At 33.2% G+C, this 17698-nt stretch overlaps 1 protein-coding gene across 2 annotated transcripts in view; it reads right to left on the reverse strand.

The window, feature by feature from the left end:
- knockout (Stork-head domain-containing protein knockout) overlaps positions 1–17698 on the reverse strand; it is a 68363-nt gene that overhangs the window by 34542 nt on the left and 16123 nt on the right. For both annotated transcript variants that reach the window (XM_035094696.1, XM_035094694.1), the window contains exon 2: positions 7542–7797. In XM_035094696.1, the coding sequence (XP_034950587.1) occupies positions 7542–7742 (201 nt within the window). In that variant the 5' untranslated portion in view covers positions 7743–7797. The remainder of the gene's footprint in view (positions 1–7541; positions 7798–17698) is intronic.

A 17698-nucleotide genomic window follows, 5' to 3' on the forward strand; every position in this document is an offset into this window, starting at 1 on the left:
AAGAACTCCATTTTATCTGTCGCATTTCCTCGTCGATCTGAAGATTCTTAGCTTTAGACCCTCGTGATATATTGTACCAAAGTACCAAGTAGCATCAGTTGAAAAAATTCCGACACTTCTTAAGAATGATTAAGTCGCGTAATTAAAAATTTTTTTCTCCTTTTTCAACCGTCAAAGACAATATTTCACGGAAGGGAAATAATATAGCATGAAGTTACGAAGTGAATCAATTCGCTCTTGTAGTAATGGCACGTGGAATGAAGAAATGGTTAGGAATAGGGTGTGCGTGACTTTTTATCAACATAACGTCTCCATTGAGTAGAAAGAGATGAAAAGCTATGAGAGCAAGAATGAGAGAACAAACATATTTCAAATGTGTCAGGAGCAAAAGGAGACGATGGTTGGAGGGAGAATCGATACGCCAACGTCTTCGAGGAATATAACGTCGTCCACACCCACTCTGCACATGCGTCTGACGCCTCTGAGACAAAGCAGAATCGATTAAATAAAATTTTACTTCCCTTTTATGCTCATCCCTCATGATTTAGAGGTCATTCAAAGGGCTGCTGAAGGATTCGGAACATCTTTGAGGGTGATTTAGTGGTATTTTCTTGTGAATGAAGCCGCATTATCTCAAAAGAGACATCAGAAAATACTGCTGACTTGCAAAGAAATAAAATCACAGGATAATACTTGAGCATTACATCACTTTTGCTAGGCTATTTAAAGAATTTTATTTGCTATGATTTTCTCGTAACACTGGCAATGAACTTGTGGCTTACAACTTGGGGTTGGGCTCTTAGTACGGTCGTTGCCTGGCTACTAATTATTATGCAATAAGCTTGGCGTTCTCTCACGCGCACGATTACCCTTTAAAGTCCATCACACAGGTGAGAGGCAATGAAAAGGAATTCTTGCTAAACGTTCATAAACGTCTAATTTCATTCGTAACACTAAGTAGTATTTGTTGCTTTTTTTTTTCCTTTTTTACATCAACGTTTTATTAGCAATAATCACCTACATTACTTAGCTTTTATATATACATTAAAGAGTAAACAAATGCTCAATTGCTTCATTGACATTCTGATTGTGCCATTAGAAAAACCTTTACGCCCATGAGCCACCTGTTTATGCAATTAATTCAATCATTCACACCATCTGTGCATTTATATAGTATTATTTTAACTAAATAATTCATGTTTATTAGTTGTCATGATGCCTTTTATTAGTGAAAAATTGTGAACTGATCATTAATCATTATAATTAATGAACGATTGTTTTATTACTTATTTTGTGAAAGCTCATTTATTAATGAGATGATGAATAAAAAAAAATCAGCTGATTAATTGAGTCTATCTAAGCACTATTTGTAATTTAATAGCTTCATTTGAACGGTATAATTTACTTTTATTTTCATTTACCTTTTTTTTTTTTGAAGAAAGCAATTTAATAATATTATTAACATTTTTTATTCATAATAATAATTTTTTTTTCACTTTATTTTATAAAATGAGTGACAAGAAAAAATATTTTTTAACATCATAATTTTATCCAGTATTTATTGTTTTCATTTTATTGAATGAAATAAATAATCGCTGATGTTATCAACGTTTTCATATCAATATTTCAATAAAACAATTCACTTTTATTGCATTCAATATTTAGAAAAAAATTGAATCAAGTAATTTATCACTGTTATTGTTATTAATAATAAAATAATTTTATTTCTTATTTTGTGAAAGCTCATTAATCATTAAAATATTGAATGTTAGTGCAGAAAAAAGGAAATAAATAAATGAAATAATAACATTAAAACAGGTACAAAGAAATAAATAAAAATGATATCAGATCTGTCATTACCAATCGGCAGCCTTCAGGGACTCGTGTAGTCTAGTCTAGAGAACGTTTAATCAACCCCTGATACTTATACTTGGCGCATTGCAGGCATACGCAGCCCCGAGCATAAATCACGATAGCATAATTTATATGCTAATACGAAAACAGCCTTAGTCGGCTTGCGTATACGCGGTATCCCGGACGTGGGCCGCAATGCGTCTGTGCATTGCTGGACTATGTATGCTTCTACTTACTTTTACGGTCTTGACAAGTACGTCCGTATCAACTTGTACTCTCGTGCAACATTCCTAAATGCGGATATTACTAATCGCAACCTTGTCCTCATTTTCACATGAGTATTTTTTTTTCTACTTTTCTTTCTTCTACATTGTATGCAAAAAAGCCACGTGTTAAATATTTTGAATTTTTTATCCAAGAATGAAATAGGAGTTAAAAAGCTTCCGACTTTCGTTGGCTTTCTCCATCAGGACAGTGAAAAAGAGTATAAGCATTTGGTGATCATAGTTTACTTTGACACAAGTCTCATGTTTTCTATTATACCGTATCACCACTCTACTCTATAACAGTTAAGTAGTTTAAAGTATTCAAGAAGCATGCATCGTCTGTTGTCGTAAGTTTAACTAAATAAGAATTAGCATCGGCTTAGCATTAACTTCTCGATCTGGCAACTAGTGTTACGCGTGTACAAGCGCATTAACAATCCGAGATATGGAGCGACAGACTTAACCGCAAGTCTCTTTCTACTTCAAGGAGTGTTTATTGTCTAGATCTAAGGATCAAGTTGGATTGGAGTGAGCAAGATGAAAAATAGAAATAAATGCTCATGAGGTATCGTATAATGTTTCTGAACGACATCATAAACATCGTCGTGAGCCACTACTGAGTCAAGCCATTGGATATTTACCTTTAGATGAGTACATCAGGAATATGTTGATTATTCTTTATAATTATAGCTGGAGATTTATGAAGAAGACACCTCCACGGAAGAAATTGAAAACTTGGAAAAAATTCTTTACTAATTCATTCTGGAGGGAATCAGGTTTTTTTTTTTTTTTTTAGAATCATGGTAATTAAAATTGAAATGAGAAAACATAAAGGTCCTGAAGTGGTTGTTACATCAAATCAATTACTGTAATAGCTATGAAAAAAGAATTTACTCGTTAAAGTAACTAGCGAGACGGTGTTCAGAAGTAAAATAATGAGTTATAAAAAAAATTTAATGATGATAGAAGTTTATTATTTAGTTTAGATTAAATTAAAATACATCTATCTGATATTTATAAATAGATTCATCTAATTATGTTATTTATAAGCTTTTTTCTACGCCAGATCACTCAGGTTAAAAATACGACTATTCGATAGAAAGTACTTATAACTGTCAAAAAAAAAAAGTATATTAGTAAGTAAATTAATAAGACGGCTTTGCATATGATTAGATTTTTAAAAGTAGAAAAAGAAATTTTTATGATCAAAAGTGCTTGGGGACATGATAGACACAAGACTTAAAACTAGATATTTATTATCGAATATGTAGTTTATCCAAGGAGTGAAAGTGTATGCAACAACGTCTCACAGACAAGACAGTGGTTATCGGTGAAGGACGAAACCACGTTTGTGGTTAGTGTCTTGGTCTCGTCCCCAAGAATCAGCATAGACTTCCACAGAGATCCTAGACCAACGATCTAGGCGAAAGTGCTGAAGTGGTTTTGGTCTGTTCATGTTACGCATAAACTCGAAAGTGCTGAGCTCTCATGCGGGTATAATGCTTTTTATTTAAACTACCTAACAGCTACGCTAGGTAAACAGTAAGAGACAACTGTTGATCCTTTATAACAGCAGTTCACCCAATATATTAGACATGAGAACTATGTTCATTAATTTTCTATATTCTTTCAATCTTTTAATCTAGTAGATCTAATGCTCTTACGCTTGTCTAACTAATTTCCTAACTGGTTCTCTGGCCTGTTAGGATCGATTAGTATGATGTATGAGATTTCTTGATAGCGGAAAATCCTCGATAACACGTCTATTAAGTGAAAAATTTTTGATGACGATATGATAAACAGCTTAATCGTTGTAAATGCATAATGATGCATATCAGTTTATATATTTTTTCCTGATGACATACATCAACTTTGTATTTTTCTTTCGTTTATGTTCAACGGTTTATATAATGTTGGAATAAAAAATTAATTGATTTTGATCGCTTCTAATTAATTTTTACGTAATTGAGTCTGTTTATTAACTAAATAAAAAAAGTAATTTTTTAAGTGGAATGCCAGTGAGGCAGTCTATTGAAACGTTGGGAGGAAATAAAAATTTAACAAATGAGAAATTAAGAGGTATATAATTATAATAAGAAGAAAAATTTCTTGTACTATTTGTTTTCGTTAGAGAGTAAAAAGTATACAACATGGCATTTAGTTAAATCACTGTGATTGAACGCACATTAAATAATTATTACTGACGATGATGGTTACATTTGTAATAAAAACAAGTCGACATATTAACCTACATTTTCATTTATAAGAAAGACGATGATTTTTATTTCAGCATAATATATAGTGAATTTCATTTTCTATTCTGAGTTTTTTTTGTCATTTTTTTCTGTCTTTTAAATTATATATTTTCAAAAAATAAAAAAAAAAATATTAAATATAATTATTAAGTTCAAGCTGTAAAATATTTTTTTCTTAATTAAAAATTAAGTTGATAATATTTTTGAAATATTCAATTTGAATTTTTGAATTAAAAAATACAATAATACATAAAAATGATTTGTCATAATTATTTTTTAATTATTACTATATATTAAATTATCTTAATTGAAAATAAAATTCGTGACATTTAAAAATAATTCAATTTTCTAAACTGTTTTATTGCACTTTCTGTGTAACTATTCTCAAGAACATCTATCAAGCGTTTGATCAATTACCCGGATTTCTCGATCGCTTATCGCAATCTCTATATCTTTCACCGTGACAAAAATTGATTTATTCAAGGGTGGATACATAAAATAAAGTGTAAAATTCGCGATCAATGCAAATCGGATTTAAAGGTGAGCACGAGCACGATCTCTTCCGCTTCTCGGGATTGCAGCGGAAATAAATAGAATCGCGTCGCCGAAGGCCATCTCGACTTTGTAATTCACTGTAGCCGAGTAAGGGAATTCTGCTCGTGCCCCAGAGGAGACGCCTCTCTTATCTTTATGCATATACTCGACGGGCGGTTCGCGTCCGGCCGCGTTCTCAAGCGAGGAACCAACCAAGAAAATACTATATGTTGCAGCCACACTGCGGCTTCCTCCACACGCTTATCCGGTGTGCTCTGCCTCAACTAGCCGTGCGTGAGCAAGCAACCAAGCCAATGCCCTCTTCCAGGCTCTTTTCCGGGAATAAACTATATTCTAAGATCGATCGAGAATTGCAAATACACGACAGTCTTCTTTGTTTATTTAACATATTTCCTTTCATTTCTGTACGATCAGGCAACGGCCCACAACCGGAAAACATGCTCCATCTTCATAAATATTAATACTAGATGCCGCTAAAGTTGTTGTTAATATTAAAAAATTGAAAGTTGACTCTCAATTTTCAATTCATCAATATCCAGTTTCATCTTCCAGATTGAACCCACCAACGACAATAAAAGCATTCGCAAAAATAAAAATGCTAATAAATACAATTATTCGTTGTGTCATTGTCGACACAAACCGATTTGAAGGAATGCTTTTGATATAAAATATTACAGTGACTTTCATTCGTCGTTGCTTTGTGCCAGCTGGAAAATCGATATTGCAACTCAGTGGAATTCATATGGACGTGGGTGGTGTTCAAGCGTGAACTTTGCGCAAAGTCATTGAGGGTGGATATGAAGGGTCCTTGCATGTTGTGGACCAATCAAGGGCTCCCATGGACACTGAAGTACCATGTTTGGTTAGAGGCTAGATTCTCATGAGCCATCAGCATCATGATGGATGAAAAGGACAGAAATCTCTCTAAAGCTTGTAACGTGGTAGATTATCAGCAAATATTTGATCAAGTCTGAAATTCTATCTCCTATAATACTACAGGAATTGATTAATGGTATTTGTTTCTTATCAGTGATATTATATATTAAATCATTGAAAATTTTTCCCAGTTTAAATAAATAATGATAATTAATAAATTTAGATTAAATGATTTCTTAATGATCTTTGAATAACGTAAATTAATGATTGTCTGATTAAACATTATCATAGTCGGGTTTATGATGTATCAGGAAGATAGTAAGTTACCTGAAATCCATATCGCTATCTATATAATGCAGAGAAACGATATGTATTAGCAGAGTGTAAGTTACATTTTACTACTTGACTCAAGTGTATGTTGAATATGCAAAAAGTTTAGTAATAAGTTTCAGTTACCGTTATCTGCTTTAAATTATGATCGATGTTTTAAACGCATGAAATAGAACGTAAATTCATTTTATTTTATTCGAAATTAAAATAAGCTATAATTAATCATTATTCATGATCATTATGTAGATTGATATCATTTTGAATTATTCTTTGTAGGTGCGAAAAATGGTAGACAAATTTATTGATTCGCGTGTTTTACTAGGAAGTAATATTTACTGTCTTTGCTGATAGATTTATGTCCTTTTAGAAATAATATAGACGATAAGTCTTATAATTATATGACAGATTATTATTTATTGTGATTGAGATTTTTTTTCAACTCTAAAAAATATTAAGCCACCAAGATACTAATTTACAATAAAATTGGTTTAATTTTTTTATTTTACCCAGCTGGAGATTGTAGGAGTTTTTGAGATAAAAATAAGTCCAATTGAATCAAATAATAAATTTAAATTGATCCAAGATTTATTGTAGCGTATTCAATTCATGTCAAATGATTTAAAAAATATCTTAAGCATAAAATAAATTCTGCTTTGTGCCGTTCCATTTAACGTCATTATTATCACCACAACCAAAGACCAAAGTGTCTCTTTAATGACTTTACTATGTCATCAGATAAATCACCAACAAACTAGACTCTTCTCTTGTATTTTACACGGTTCAGCGATTTCTTGCATTTTTTTGTGGAACACTTTGAGACCTAGGCAAGCTTTTGGCAAGCAAAATTCGGTTAATTTAAAGAAGTGTACTTGGAAATCTGGAACTAGTTCGTGCCAAGAGTACTTGATTTGTATTGCAAAAGACAGAAAGAGAGTTCGAGAAGCCTCAAAAAATAATTTAAGAAATTTATGAACGTATTTGGGACATTATTTGCTAACTACAGCGGAATGTGAATACCGAAATGTGTCACAGAGACGAAAATGCTTAGTTTGCTTGACAAATAAGTTTCCGGCTTCCATTGTGTTATGAAGAATACAGTCTACTCTATTGCGTCAGTTAGACTTTTTTATGAAATTGCTTACAACTCTTTGTATTTTATTCCCACGCATAACGGTGAGACCAATCAGAAGTCAGTTTATTTTAGCTTAACGGTGCTTACTTGTCATAAATCGCTGATAGAGTAATGTCATGATGTAACAACCGTAATATTAAGTCGACAATTTAATTCACTTCACAAAAGAGTAAGCAAGAGGGGTCCACATAATAAAAATTAATATATGCAAAAGACAAAGTGTTCGACCTTAAGAATAATTCTGATGGTTGTTAAATCAAGTTATTGACTCACCTGGAAGAGATTGTAGCCCTTGTCGTACATCCACATCTCATCGGCAGGATGCTCTTTAGAGCTGTCATGTTGGTTGGTAGCAAGAACCGTAGGCGGAGGTCCACGACTCAGCTGAATGGCCAGGGATCTTTGCAAAAGGAGAAGGCACCTCGTGGGACCGGGCCCACCAGGGCCCGTGCCATCTCCAAGTATCGAGGCCATTTGTTTCAGGCCTACAGTTAAAAACTGTGACGATCGGGTGGCGGCATCGCGAGATCTGTAACAAACATCAAAGAAACCTTTTAGTTACTTTGTAACATCTAACTCAACTCATGTCACTTCTTATTGCAGCTGCATGCACATTCATTTCTATAGTTCTATTTAAGATTACGCGGAAACAGATTCTTTCAACATTTCGCGAGACATTGTGTATGTATTGGCTCCGCTCTGACATTGACAAGAGAAAGCAGGAAACATGCCAACTTAATTGTATGGTGCGAAAGAATAGTTTTCATTTCTATGATCATCTCAATCATTCAATTTTATTTTTAATTGTAGTCATAATTTTAATCAAATTACCCTAGAGTGTGAAGAGAGTAAACAATAAAAACTCCAATAAAAGAATTATTTCAATTTTATTAATTGATAGGCAAATATTTCCTTTTTTGTCATTATTTACAATTATGTAATATCGGTTTGTTTGTTAATGAAGTCAAGCTTTTATTCAGCATAAATAATCGAACAGTAAACATTGGAGCCATTAATCTATACAATTATACTTGACGGAGTTTCTATTTACTTAGAAGAATATTTTTCAACGAGAGAGATGTAAACAGTATAATGAATCTAACGGAAACGCCATGTTGATGAACAGTAACTAATGCTACAATTCGTAAGGGTGTGTCAGTTCCACAATTCTCATTCGTCATCCCGTCGTTGCTCTCAGCAAATTAATACAGACCTGAGAATTTCATTCATTTGATGAAAATGAAAAAAGTATATTCACTTTTTATTACCTAAAAATTAATTTCTTTCAGCCTAAACATCTTTCCACTTTCTTCATCCCATCAACACCTTCCCTTTCTGATGGCATAATTGATTTACACGGCACGTAGTGTATAAGTCCCTTGGGTTTGATCTATTCCTACAGATCCCAAGGAACTTCTAGACTTTGGAACGTGCAACCCTAATCCGCTACATAATGGGATTTTGAAACTCGATATACTTGGGTCATTCAGAAAACTTTCGTCTACATTTTTTTTTGGGATCATTAGATTAGTGTCAAGTTTTTATTATTTATTTTCTAAAATTTAACCTAAAAGATGACAGGTCCATTAGTATCAAGAAAAGTCAAACAAAAAATATTTACCTTTTGAATAAAATAATAATACATCAAAGTTGAGAAAATCATAATAATATTAATAAAAACAATTGAATGAATAAATATTTATTATTCATTGATTAATATTCATCAATCAGACATTTGTCTCTTTATAAAGACACAAATTTATTCAAACGTTTGACATTTAGAATAACTTTACACTATCATTTAATTAATATGAAATAGAACTTGTCTAAAGGAAAAATGATTACCACTCCAAAAAGAATAAATCATTTTTTTCTGTAGTTATCAGCTTTTTCATCCCATTAAATACTTTGCTGATCTTCCATTGAGTATCTGGAAATACATTTTAACTGATGCATGAGGGACTGCTTCCAGTGAGTCAGTTCCAAATCAGGCTCATAAAAAATTATCAGATTCTATCCCACTAGTAATATTCCCCAGAATTTGCCAAGGAATAAAATTACCCAAGGTTATTTCCGCGTGCATTAGAGCTCTTTGTTCCTCACTCAGAGATAACCCCCTGGTGAGAAGGGCGACCAAAGTTCTAGTTGGCACATCAGAAGGGTATTTCCCCTGAAAAGACGTAAAGATCACTGAAGTAGACGAGGAAAGATAGGAAATCACGTGGATGGAGGTTTACTTAAGCTCCATAAAGTTTGATGATTCAAAAAAAAAAGTCTTCATCTGAAAAGCTTCTAAACGAAACCCTGATCTCCTTGGATTTAAAAAGCATTTCTTTACTTTGATTTCACCTGAGATTTAAAAAAAAAAATGGCTCGTTTTTCTTTCCCACAATAAAGTGGAAAAGGTGAAATGTATTGAGGTACGTGAATCAAGCAAGAGGGTTATCTACAATGGAGTCATTTAAATGCATTACATTTGCCATCTTAATCCAGTCTGATTGTGTTCGTTGACTTTAATAATAATTTTCGGATTGGAAACGTAGAAGTGAATTATCGATGATGTTTGTTGGATTTCTGTATCAAGTTACAAGAGGCGACAAGATAATAACAAATCATAGACCAGATAAATAGTAGAAATGAAATGTGGAAATAGGTGAGATATACCTGAAGCATGTATTCATATCCAACCATTTATCACCATCACTTTGTATCCTAGTAATTTCCACCAGAAATTTTATTTTATCAATTGCAAGCTTACATTCTCTGTACTCAGAGCAGTATTGAGCTTTCACTCATATAGAAAGTGTACTGTTGGTAATGATTACAATAATATTATAACGAAATCTTGTAATAGAAATCTGAATAAGTAATATTATACTCATATAAATCATAACATTGTCTTCAGAAAGTATTGATAGCTTGGAAAAGCTGATAGATTCAATGGGTTGATTAATTGGCTCATCGATCACTATCAATATAGTTATTGGAACAGGATTTCTTTCCAATTACCTTCTTCATCACTAATATGCCATCGGCTTTTAGTAGCTAGTTCAGTTAATTGTTCAATTGCCAACAAAATAAAATAATTGAGGGAATAAAATAATAGACTCTAATTCAATTTAGGATAAATTAATGAGAGAATTGATAGACTTGATGAAAAATTAATTCTTCTAGTTAAAGTAAACAAACGAGTAGATATTTATAGTTGGTTATATAAACTGATTAGATAAATGGGAAGAATGTTGCTGAAAAAACAGGAAAGATAATTTATTTTATAATTAATTCTCCATTATGATAATTCAACTGACTTATTGGAGCAGAATGAATTTTTATTATTCATTATTTTGATGAAAAGTAAAGTTGAAAGAAGGAAAAAATTTTGTTTGACAAAAAATCTGAGCTTCTTATAAAGAAGAAAGCTAGAAATGCGGTAGTGTATATTCATTTGTGTAATTTGAAGTAAGAAAGAAGAGTAAATGTGATAATTGACCTTAGCCTTCAGCTGAAACGGCGCGTAAAACACTGCAGACAGTTGAGTCATGGTTAATCTTTGAAATACAAAAGGCCGACAATTTCTCATAGGGAATCAACAATATTCAGGGTCAATTTTATAGAATAGGATTAATCTCCTGGAAGTTGTCTCGTGTAAACTCTGTCCTCATAAAGCTATACCAGAGGTCGAATCCTTTCGGTTCTATCGACTAACGGTTTTTCCTCTTGCTGATCAAAATCCTATAGGCGGATGCTCTCTCCATTCTGCCAATAGCACACCAGGAAGGCGCAGTTCAAATAGTCAACAGTCTTTAACTAAACTTCTTACGACGAAGGACGAGGTCGCAACCTTTAGTCGACTAACGGTCTTTGACTTGTTCGATGAAATCTTCAAGTTCACCAAGAATGAATCATGAAGTTTGTCGTGGGAGTTTGGAGAACGTAAATGCACAACTCTCCAAAGAGTGGGCACATGAAAGGATCGTCATGATGAGCATTGAAAAGTAGGTGCTGCTTAATTACAGGTAGTCTTTTGTTGAAGTAGACACTTGACAACGATTCGACTTTGCTCTATCTTATTCTTTTTTTCTAACGGATCAGTTATTTTAGATGGGGTCTTCAAATGACTGTGATCCCTTCCGGTGTTTCCAAAGTGACTGTCCAAAGGCAATATTCTATATCCAATGTGTACATTTTATTTGTGTACATCTAATACTGTTCAAATGGAACTGTGAGAGAGTCTGTTTGACCTGGAAATACTGTTCTCATCTCTATACTTTCATCTTACTCACATATGGTCGTTATAAAAAAAAGTCAAGAAATTAGACGCAACCGTCGGACGTGTCGATTAAATCCTTGAGATTGTACAATTATGAGTTACATCCGGGTTACGAAAGTGTTCTCACGTTTATTGTTCCGCATGAATAAATGCAACTTTACTTTTTCCATTTCCCGATAACTTCTACAATTATGCACCCGTCTTCGCGAACTATATTATTTTATTATGATTATTACTTGCTACGATTCTACAACACCTTAAGATCTGCTTGACCTTATGCTCTTTCAGAAACAATAATTATCAGCTCTACTACGAATAGTTAATATTTATGTTAATGAAAATGAAATATCTAACAACCTATTTTTATTTTCACTCCTAACCATCCTAACTTATTATTATAACATAAATATAAGTAACAAAGTTTTCATTAATAATAAGGTAAAATTTTAATGGTCAGTAGATTGAATAGGTCAGTTGTTGAATAAAATAGTACGATAAGCAATAGAAATCATGAATTATTTAATATATTTTCAAGAAAGTTTCCTAAATGTATCTTCAATTTCTAAATAAAGATAAAAAAATATATTTTTAAAATTACATAAATTATTATCATTGCACAACAATCATGATTAGACGATCGAATGATTTTATGCATAGAAAATCCACTTCCTTCATGCTACAAATAATTTTCTAAAGTAAATACTAAATAAATTATAGAATGAATTCATTTTAAATGACTGTTTACTGTTGAATATTATTCCAAATGTTGTAAAAAACCGCCTCTGGCTATATTCTTTCTCCATGAAGTCACACGACGTCGATTAAGTCGTCAAGATCTTTGAATTGTTTCGCGTCACGCCACTGCACTCTCCTTGATCTCCAATCGATCGAAGGAGCCGAGCTGTCTATCGGCACTAACGCAGTTCCTCTTCAACCACGTATACGTGCACTCTTCGACACTACGAATTACCATCTCGACAAACTAGCAATTACCACCGTCGCACGCACACCCGCGTTCTCCAAGCAGTACAACCATATCATTCGATCAGCCGAGCACTAAAATTTCCCGAGGATATTCATCAGTAATAAATTCTAGAAACGAGAAAGAGAGAGGAGGCGTATCACAAGGACGGTGGTACCGATGAGGGCAACGATCAGAAACAATAAAACAAGATGGATAATGACAGACTCTTGGACAGTACTCGCGCGCTATCCACACGCCTGCACCCCTTTCTATCCTCTTGGATATCATCACGTTCAAAGCTTTGGGAATATTCCAAAGAAGATGGTGCATGGAACGTTTCTACACTTGTCCTAGTTCCTATCATGAAAAACCTTGGTCTTGGATGATGAGTAACGAGATCTTTCTTCTCGATAACGGACCCTGGTATCAATTTCAAGATAACGATCAGTTTTCCGCAACCAGACAAGGTCATACTGGTTCTGGAAACTAAACGCTTGGATGATTAATTTTATTATCCATCGATTAAATTCGAATATCTATTTTAAAATCCAACTGTTACTTTTTTATTGTGTTTCTATCAAGACATTTATCTTCACAGGTTGGAGCTGATGAATTAAGGACGTTGAGGAATATAAAAGAACTGGTTTGAAATAGATTATTAACCAACAGTAGGATAAAAATGGGATAAATAAAAGTTTAGAAGTGCTCTAGAGATTATGATTTTTTCAATGACATTTATCTCGTTTTGATCCAATTTTTTTGTCATTGGAATAAAATTTTCTTAGAGAAAATCTTGAATGTAAAATATTTAAAATTAATCTCAACCTGCATATTGAGAAACTAGAGAAAACTTATTTACGAAAAAAAAAATAAAAACTGTCACATGTCAATTTTTATTAAAAATAATCTCTTTCTTTTCAACTTAATTTTTCTAATAAATTAAATTGCCTGATACTTAATTTCATAACATATTTACATAACGACATTAAAATTTACTTAAAGTACAACTTTTTTTTTCTCGACGCTTATTTTTTGTTGCTAATTAAATTTTTGTCGTGCAACCAGTTTGCGAGTTGTTGTTTTTAAATCAAAGATTACTTGCAATATAATATTATTGTTTCAGATGTAAGATTTATTAGTTGACAGAGGCGGGTGTTAGAATTGAAAAACTTATAGTCATATTGCGTTCGCCGTAAGCAAATGGTCCGCAGGTATGTCCAAGAGATATAATGGATCGTCTGGCATATTATTTTCTGCATAGTGCGGATACATTATAAATATACTGCCGCGAGCATATGCTACGTATCTCGCTGGGGACCACCTAGAATTACACGTTGCTTCAGTGCAAGCCTTGCAACTGGCATTCTTCTATTAAACAAGAAGGTTGACCATCATTAAACTTTTTCTAGACCACCAGAGGAGGTAGTGTAGAATTAACCACCTTCGTAATGTACAGGAAATAAATTTAATAAATTATATATCTATCGAAATGGCCATCAATAATAATCAATTAATTCATTCTAAGTGAATATCATTTTCTCATGGAATTTAATTACTTATTTTCTCTGTAATACGTGTCATCAGGCAAATAAGATTGAATTGTTTGTCGAAGATAAGCAAGGGAAAATAGAGAGAGAGTGGGATGTCGTGGGCGAAGAGAAGCAAATAAAGACGTCTCGAGAGTTGAAGTTAGCGCCAGGCAGAAATAGACATCTCAGTGTAGGGTTCCAGGGTCGAGCATATCCTGACAGTCAGGCGCACGACCGCAGTTCCGTTTGGTGCTGAAGGATGTCAATTGAACCATGAGACTGGCACTCGGTCACCGGACAATAATTTGATCGTGTCTTGGATCATGAATTGTGATGGAAGTGGAGAACGTGATGTATCTCTACTCACGTTACTCGGTTTCGTCATTTATATTCTAAAGATCCTAATCTACCCAATGAAATAAATCTCATTATTTTTTTTATCCTTTTGTTATCCTTGTGAGAAAGCCTTCCAAAGTCTATCCAACGTCTCACTGCTTTACTATTTTACATTGATTGAGACAAGAAGCAACATGAAAAGTAGTCTAATCGTTGTTAGTCATTTTTTCAAACTGTATCATTTGATATTTTCTGTGTCAGCTTTTTCTTTTCATTTGAAGACCTCAATTTTTTCTTCCTCTGTTGTCTTATTACCGTAAAAATTTCTCGTCAATTCACTTGAATTTTATCGTTATTTTTATTCTTCACGACTGGCCAATATAATTTTTTTTATCGGCTGCCGCTTCAAACTCTTCCTCTTACGCAATGACATCTCTCAAATACTAATTGACCAAATTGCTTGTAATTTAAAGAAAGAAGATTAAAACCGACCCTAACCCTTTCTCAATAGTTGCATTTGCACGGATTTTTTCGTTGGCGAAAGAAAGTCTTGCAATTCAGTCCACATTTCCGGGTCATTTAACCATTTTTTTTTTTTTCGTTATGAAGTTGGTGAGTGATGTTGTTATTGTTGATTTTTTTCTTTTGTATGTTAAAGTTGATAAAATAAAGAAACTTCAAAATAATTGAAGCCACACGCTCTCTCGCGTGGTATGAACATCACGCTTTTGTGTATGCAGTTGGTTGATTGTACATCATTACAATTTCGTGTGCATATCTATAGAGTAAGTAATGAGAAGACGGTCCTAATTGCTACCTAGTGGAATCATTACCGAACGCAGGCCATCCTCCAACATCTCATTCTCCAATCCAACATGTTTTCACTTTCTTTTGAGTTATCTCTCACTCCAATTATTATACCACTATCGATTTTCAGTGTTTCTCCCGTCTGATCAACTGAATTGAAAGTCGACAAGACACCAATCGTGACCCAACTGGTCTTTATGCTACACTACATCGATGAAAGCTTCACGATATATTTACTTATTCACCTCGTAAAATGTAAGTGTTAAAAAGTCGTCGAAAAAAATGACTTTTAACGCTTTTATTACCTTAAATTATAAGTTTTTATCTTAAACTAAATTGTTCATTGTCTTTATAGTTTAATGCAGAGCAAGCGGAAGCTCAACATTGAACCGGATGCTCAAGGACAACCCCGGAAGCCTTTCTCTCCTGGTAGTGGCAAAGCAGCACACTAGTGAACACGCTGAGAAACACGAAAAAGCCCTCTTAGTAACTAAACAACATCGCGAGACTCGTCCTTATTATCTTGCAACCGTTAATTCAACAACGCAAAGTTTCACCTCGCTAACATTTCCGGCATTAGAGCGTTAAATCTTTACTAAATTCTTGACTTACATTTTGGCCTCTGGACTTTTGCGACATTTCAACGTTTACACAAGACCCTCGACAGTTAAATCATTATCTTGTGTAATTCCACGCTAGAAGTCTTCTGCATAAATTTTTTCCTTATGTAATGAATATTTTTTTATTAAATCCGTGGACATAAATTATTCAAATTTAACTTCAGGCATTTACTTTTTTAATTAAGTCGAAATATTCATCATCAGAGTTTGATCATTTAAATGAATAATTAATCAAATCGTATTTTTGTTCCACTTTTTTTAAAATTATGGTAAAGTTTTCTTCTTCTTGTTTTATGAAAAACTTCAGCTTGTTTTAATGGAATTGCAATCTCAAGTTAATTTGCATTCATTTTAATAGTTTTTAAGATAAGAAAAAAATGAAATTAGATCATCTTCTTGAGTAAGCTACTTATGTACATAGACGTAAAAAAGAAGCAGTCACTCACTGGTGATTTCTACTCATTTGATTCTCGATGGATGTGTGGTCGGCTTCCCCTGTAACGTTGAAACCACAAACCCTGACATACACGTTAAACGTGTTTCTTGACAGTCACCTAGAGTGAAAACTACTTATTTATCCATTCCATAAATCAATTTTATTCGACGTTGGGATTAATAAACGCTTGAAAATAAATAAATCTATCCAGGATTATGGCAATGGTCAATTAAAAATGAATAAACAAAAAAAATACTATAAAATTGAATAAAAAAAAAAAAGAAAATATTGATACTCTTGAAGTTGAAGCTCATCGGGTGTGGTCGATGGTGAGATAATGTAATAGTCAAGAGGGTAAGGTCCTTTATCGAGATCAACGCTCAAAGGCAAACTGCGTTTACCTCCTACCAAGATCTAAAAGCACCTTTGCTATCGTAAAGTGGAACTTGTCGTTTCTTCTCCCTCTCGACGCATCAGTTTTTCTCTCTACCATCCTTACCAAGTCTCTTTTCCTTTCTCCTTTCTTTCAAGAATGGCTCTGTACGGTTTCTCTAGTGCTGTCTTGTCTCAGTTGACAGTAGCAAGACCAGACAGACTTGAGACTATCGTCTGGCACGTGGCTGATAGAACTTTAGGTTCACCACAAAGTTCGTCTGATGCATCATGGCAGTTATCTACTATGTCACTTAGGACATCAAGTACTCTCAAAGAACACCGTAATGCTATTTCAGATACAACGAAAATAAAATTGACATCAAGTCAAGTCCGCAGAACAAACGGAATATATATTGAAGCCAATTGAGTCAAAGAGCTATTTTCTTTGAAGAAAATAAATAATACAGACATCCCATTTACTTTCAATATATTTTTAGATCAGCATTTCAAGCTTGTGAAAATGATTTTAAAAAAGTGGAATGCAATAAAAGAAAATTCTTCTCTTAATTGAAGAATAATATTTAGCTTCTTTGAAAGATCAAAAAGAAATTGGAAGAAAATAAAGAGAAATAATTAAAAATTAATCAGAGCCTTTGAATATAATACAAAAAAATTCCTGATGTATTTATGCAGATTTAATGTAAACTATAAAAAGATAATAATCGTATCAAATACGAATTAAATTCAAATTAAAAGAACGCCATGATCAGAGTTGTTTTTGCCAAGATAAAACATTTACTTTTCTTATCCACTTAACTCTAGAGTTTATTATAACCCCTCGACTTTTTGCTCCATGCTCTAGTGTAAAGAGACTCTCCATAATGCTAAACTATAGTATTGCAGAGTAGAACCGTAAACAGAGTAGTAGAGTTAAAGTTGATTTTTTTATCATTACTAAACCAGGTTTTATCATCTCTAAAAGTTGAGGTGAGCAATAAAAACAAGCTACAATTGAATCTTGACCCAATAAAAGAAAAATTGATTGTCACGATGTGATAAAAAATTGCTCATGTTCTTCATGGGTTATTTAATT

This window comes from Chelonus insularis, unplaced genomic scaffold, assembly GCF_013357705.1.
Source record: "Chelonus insularis isolate UGA/USDA-ARS -01 unplaced genomic scaffold, ASM1335770v1 scaffold_714_pilon, whole genome shotgun sequence".
Classification (NCBI taxonomy): Eukaryota; Metazoa; Arthropoda; class Insecta; order Hymenoptera; family Braconidae; genus Chelonus; species Chelonus insularis.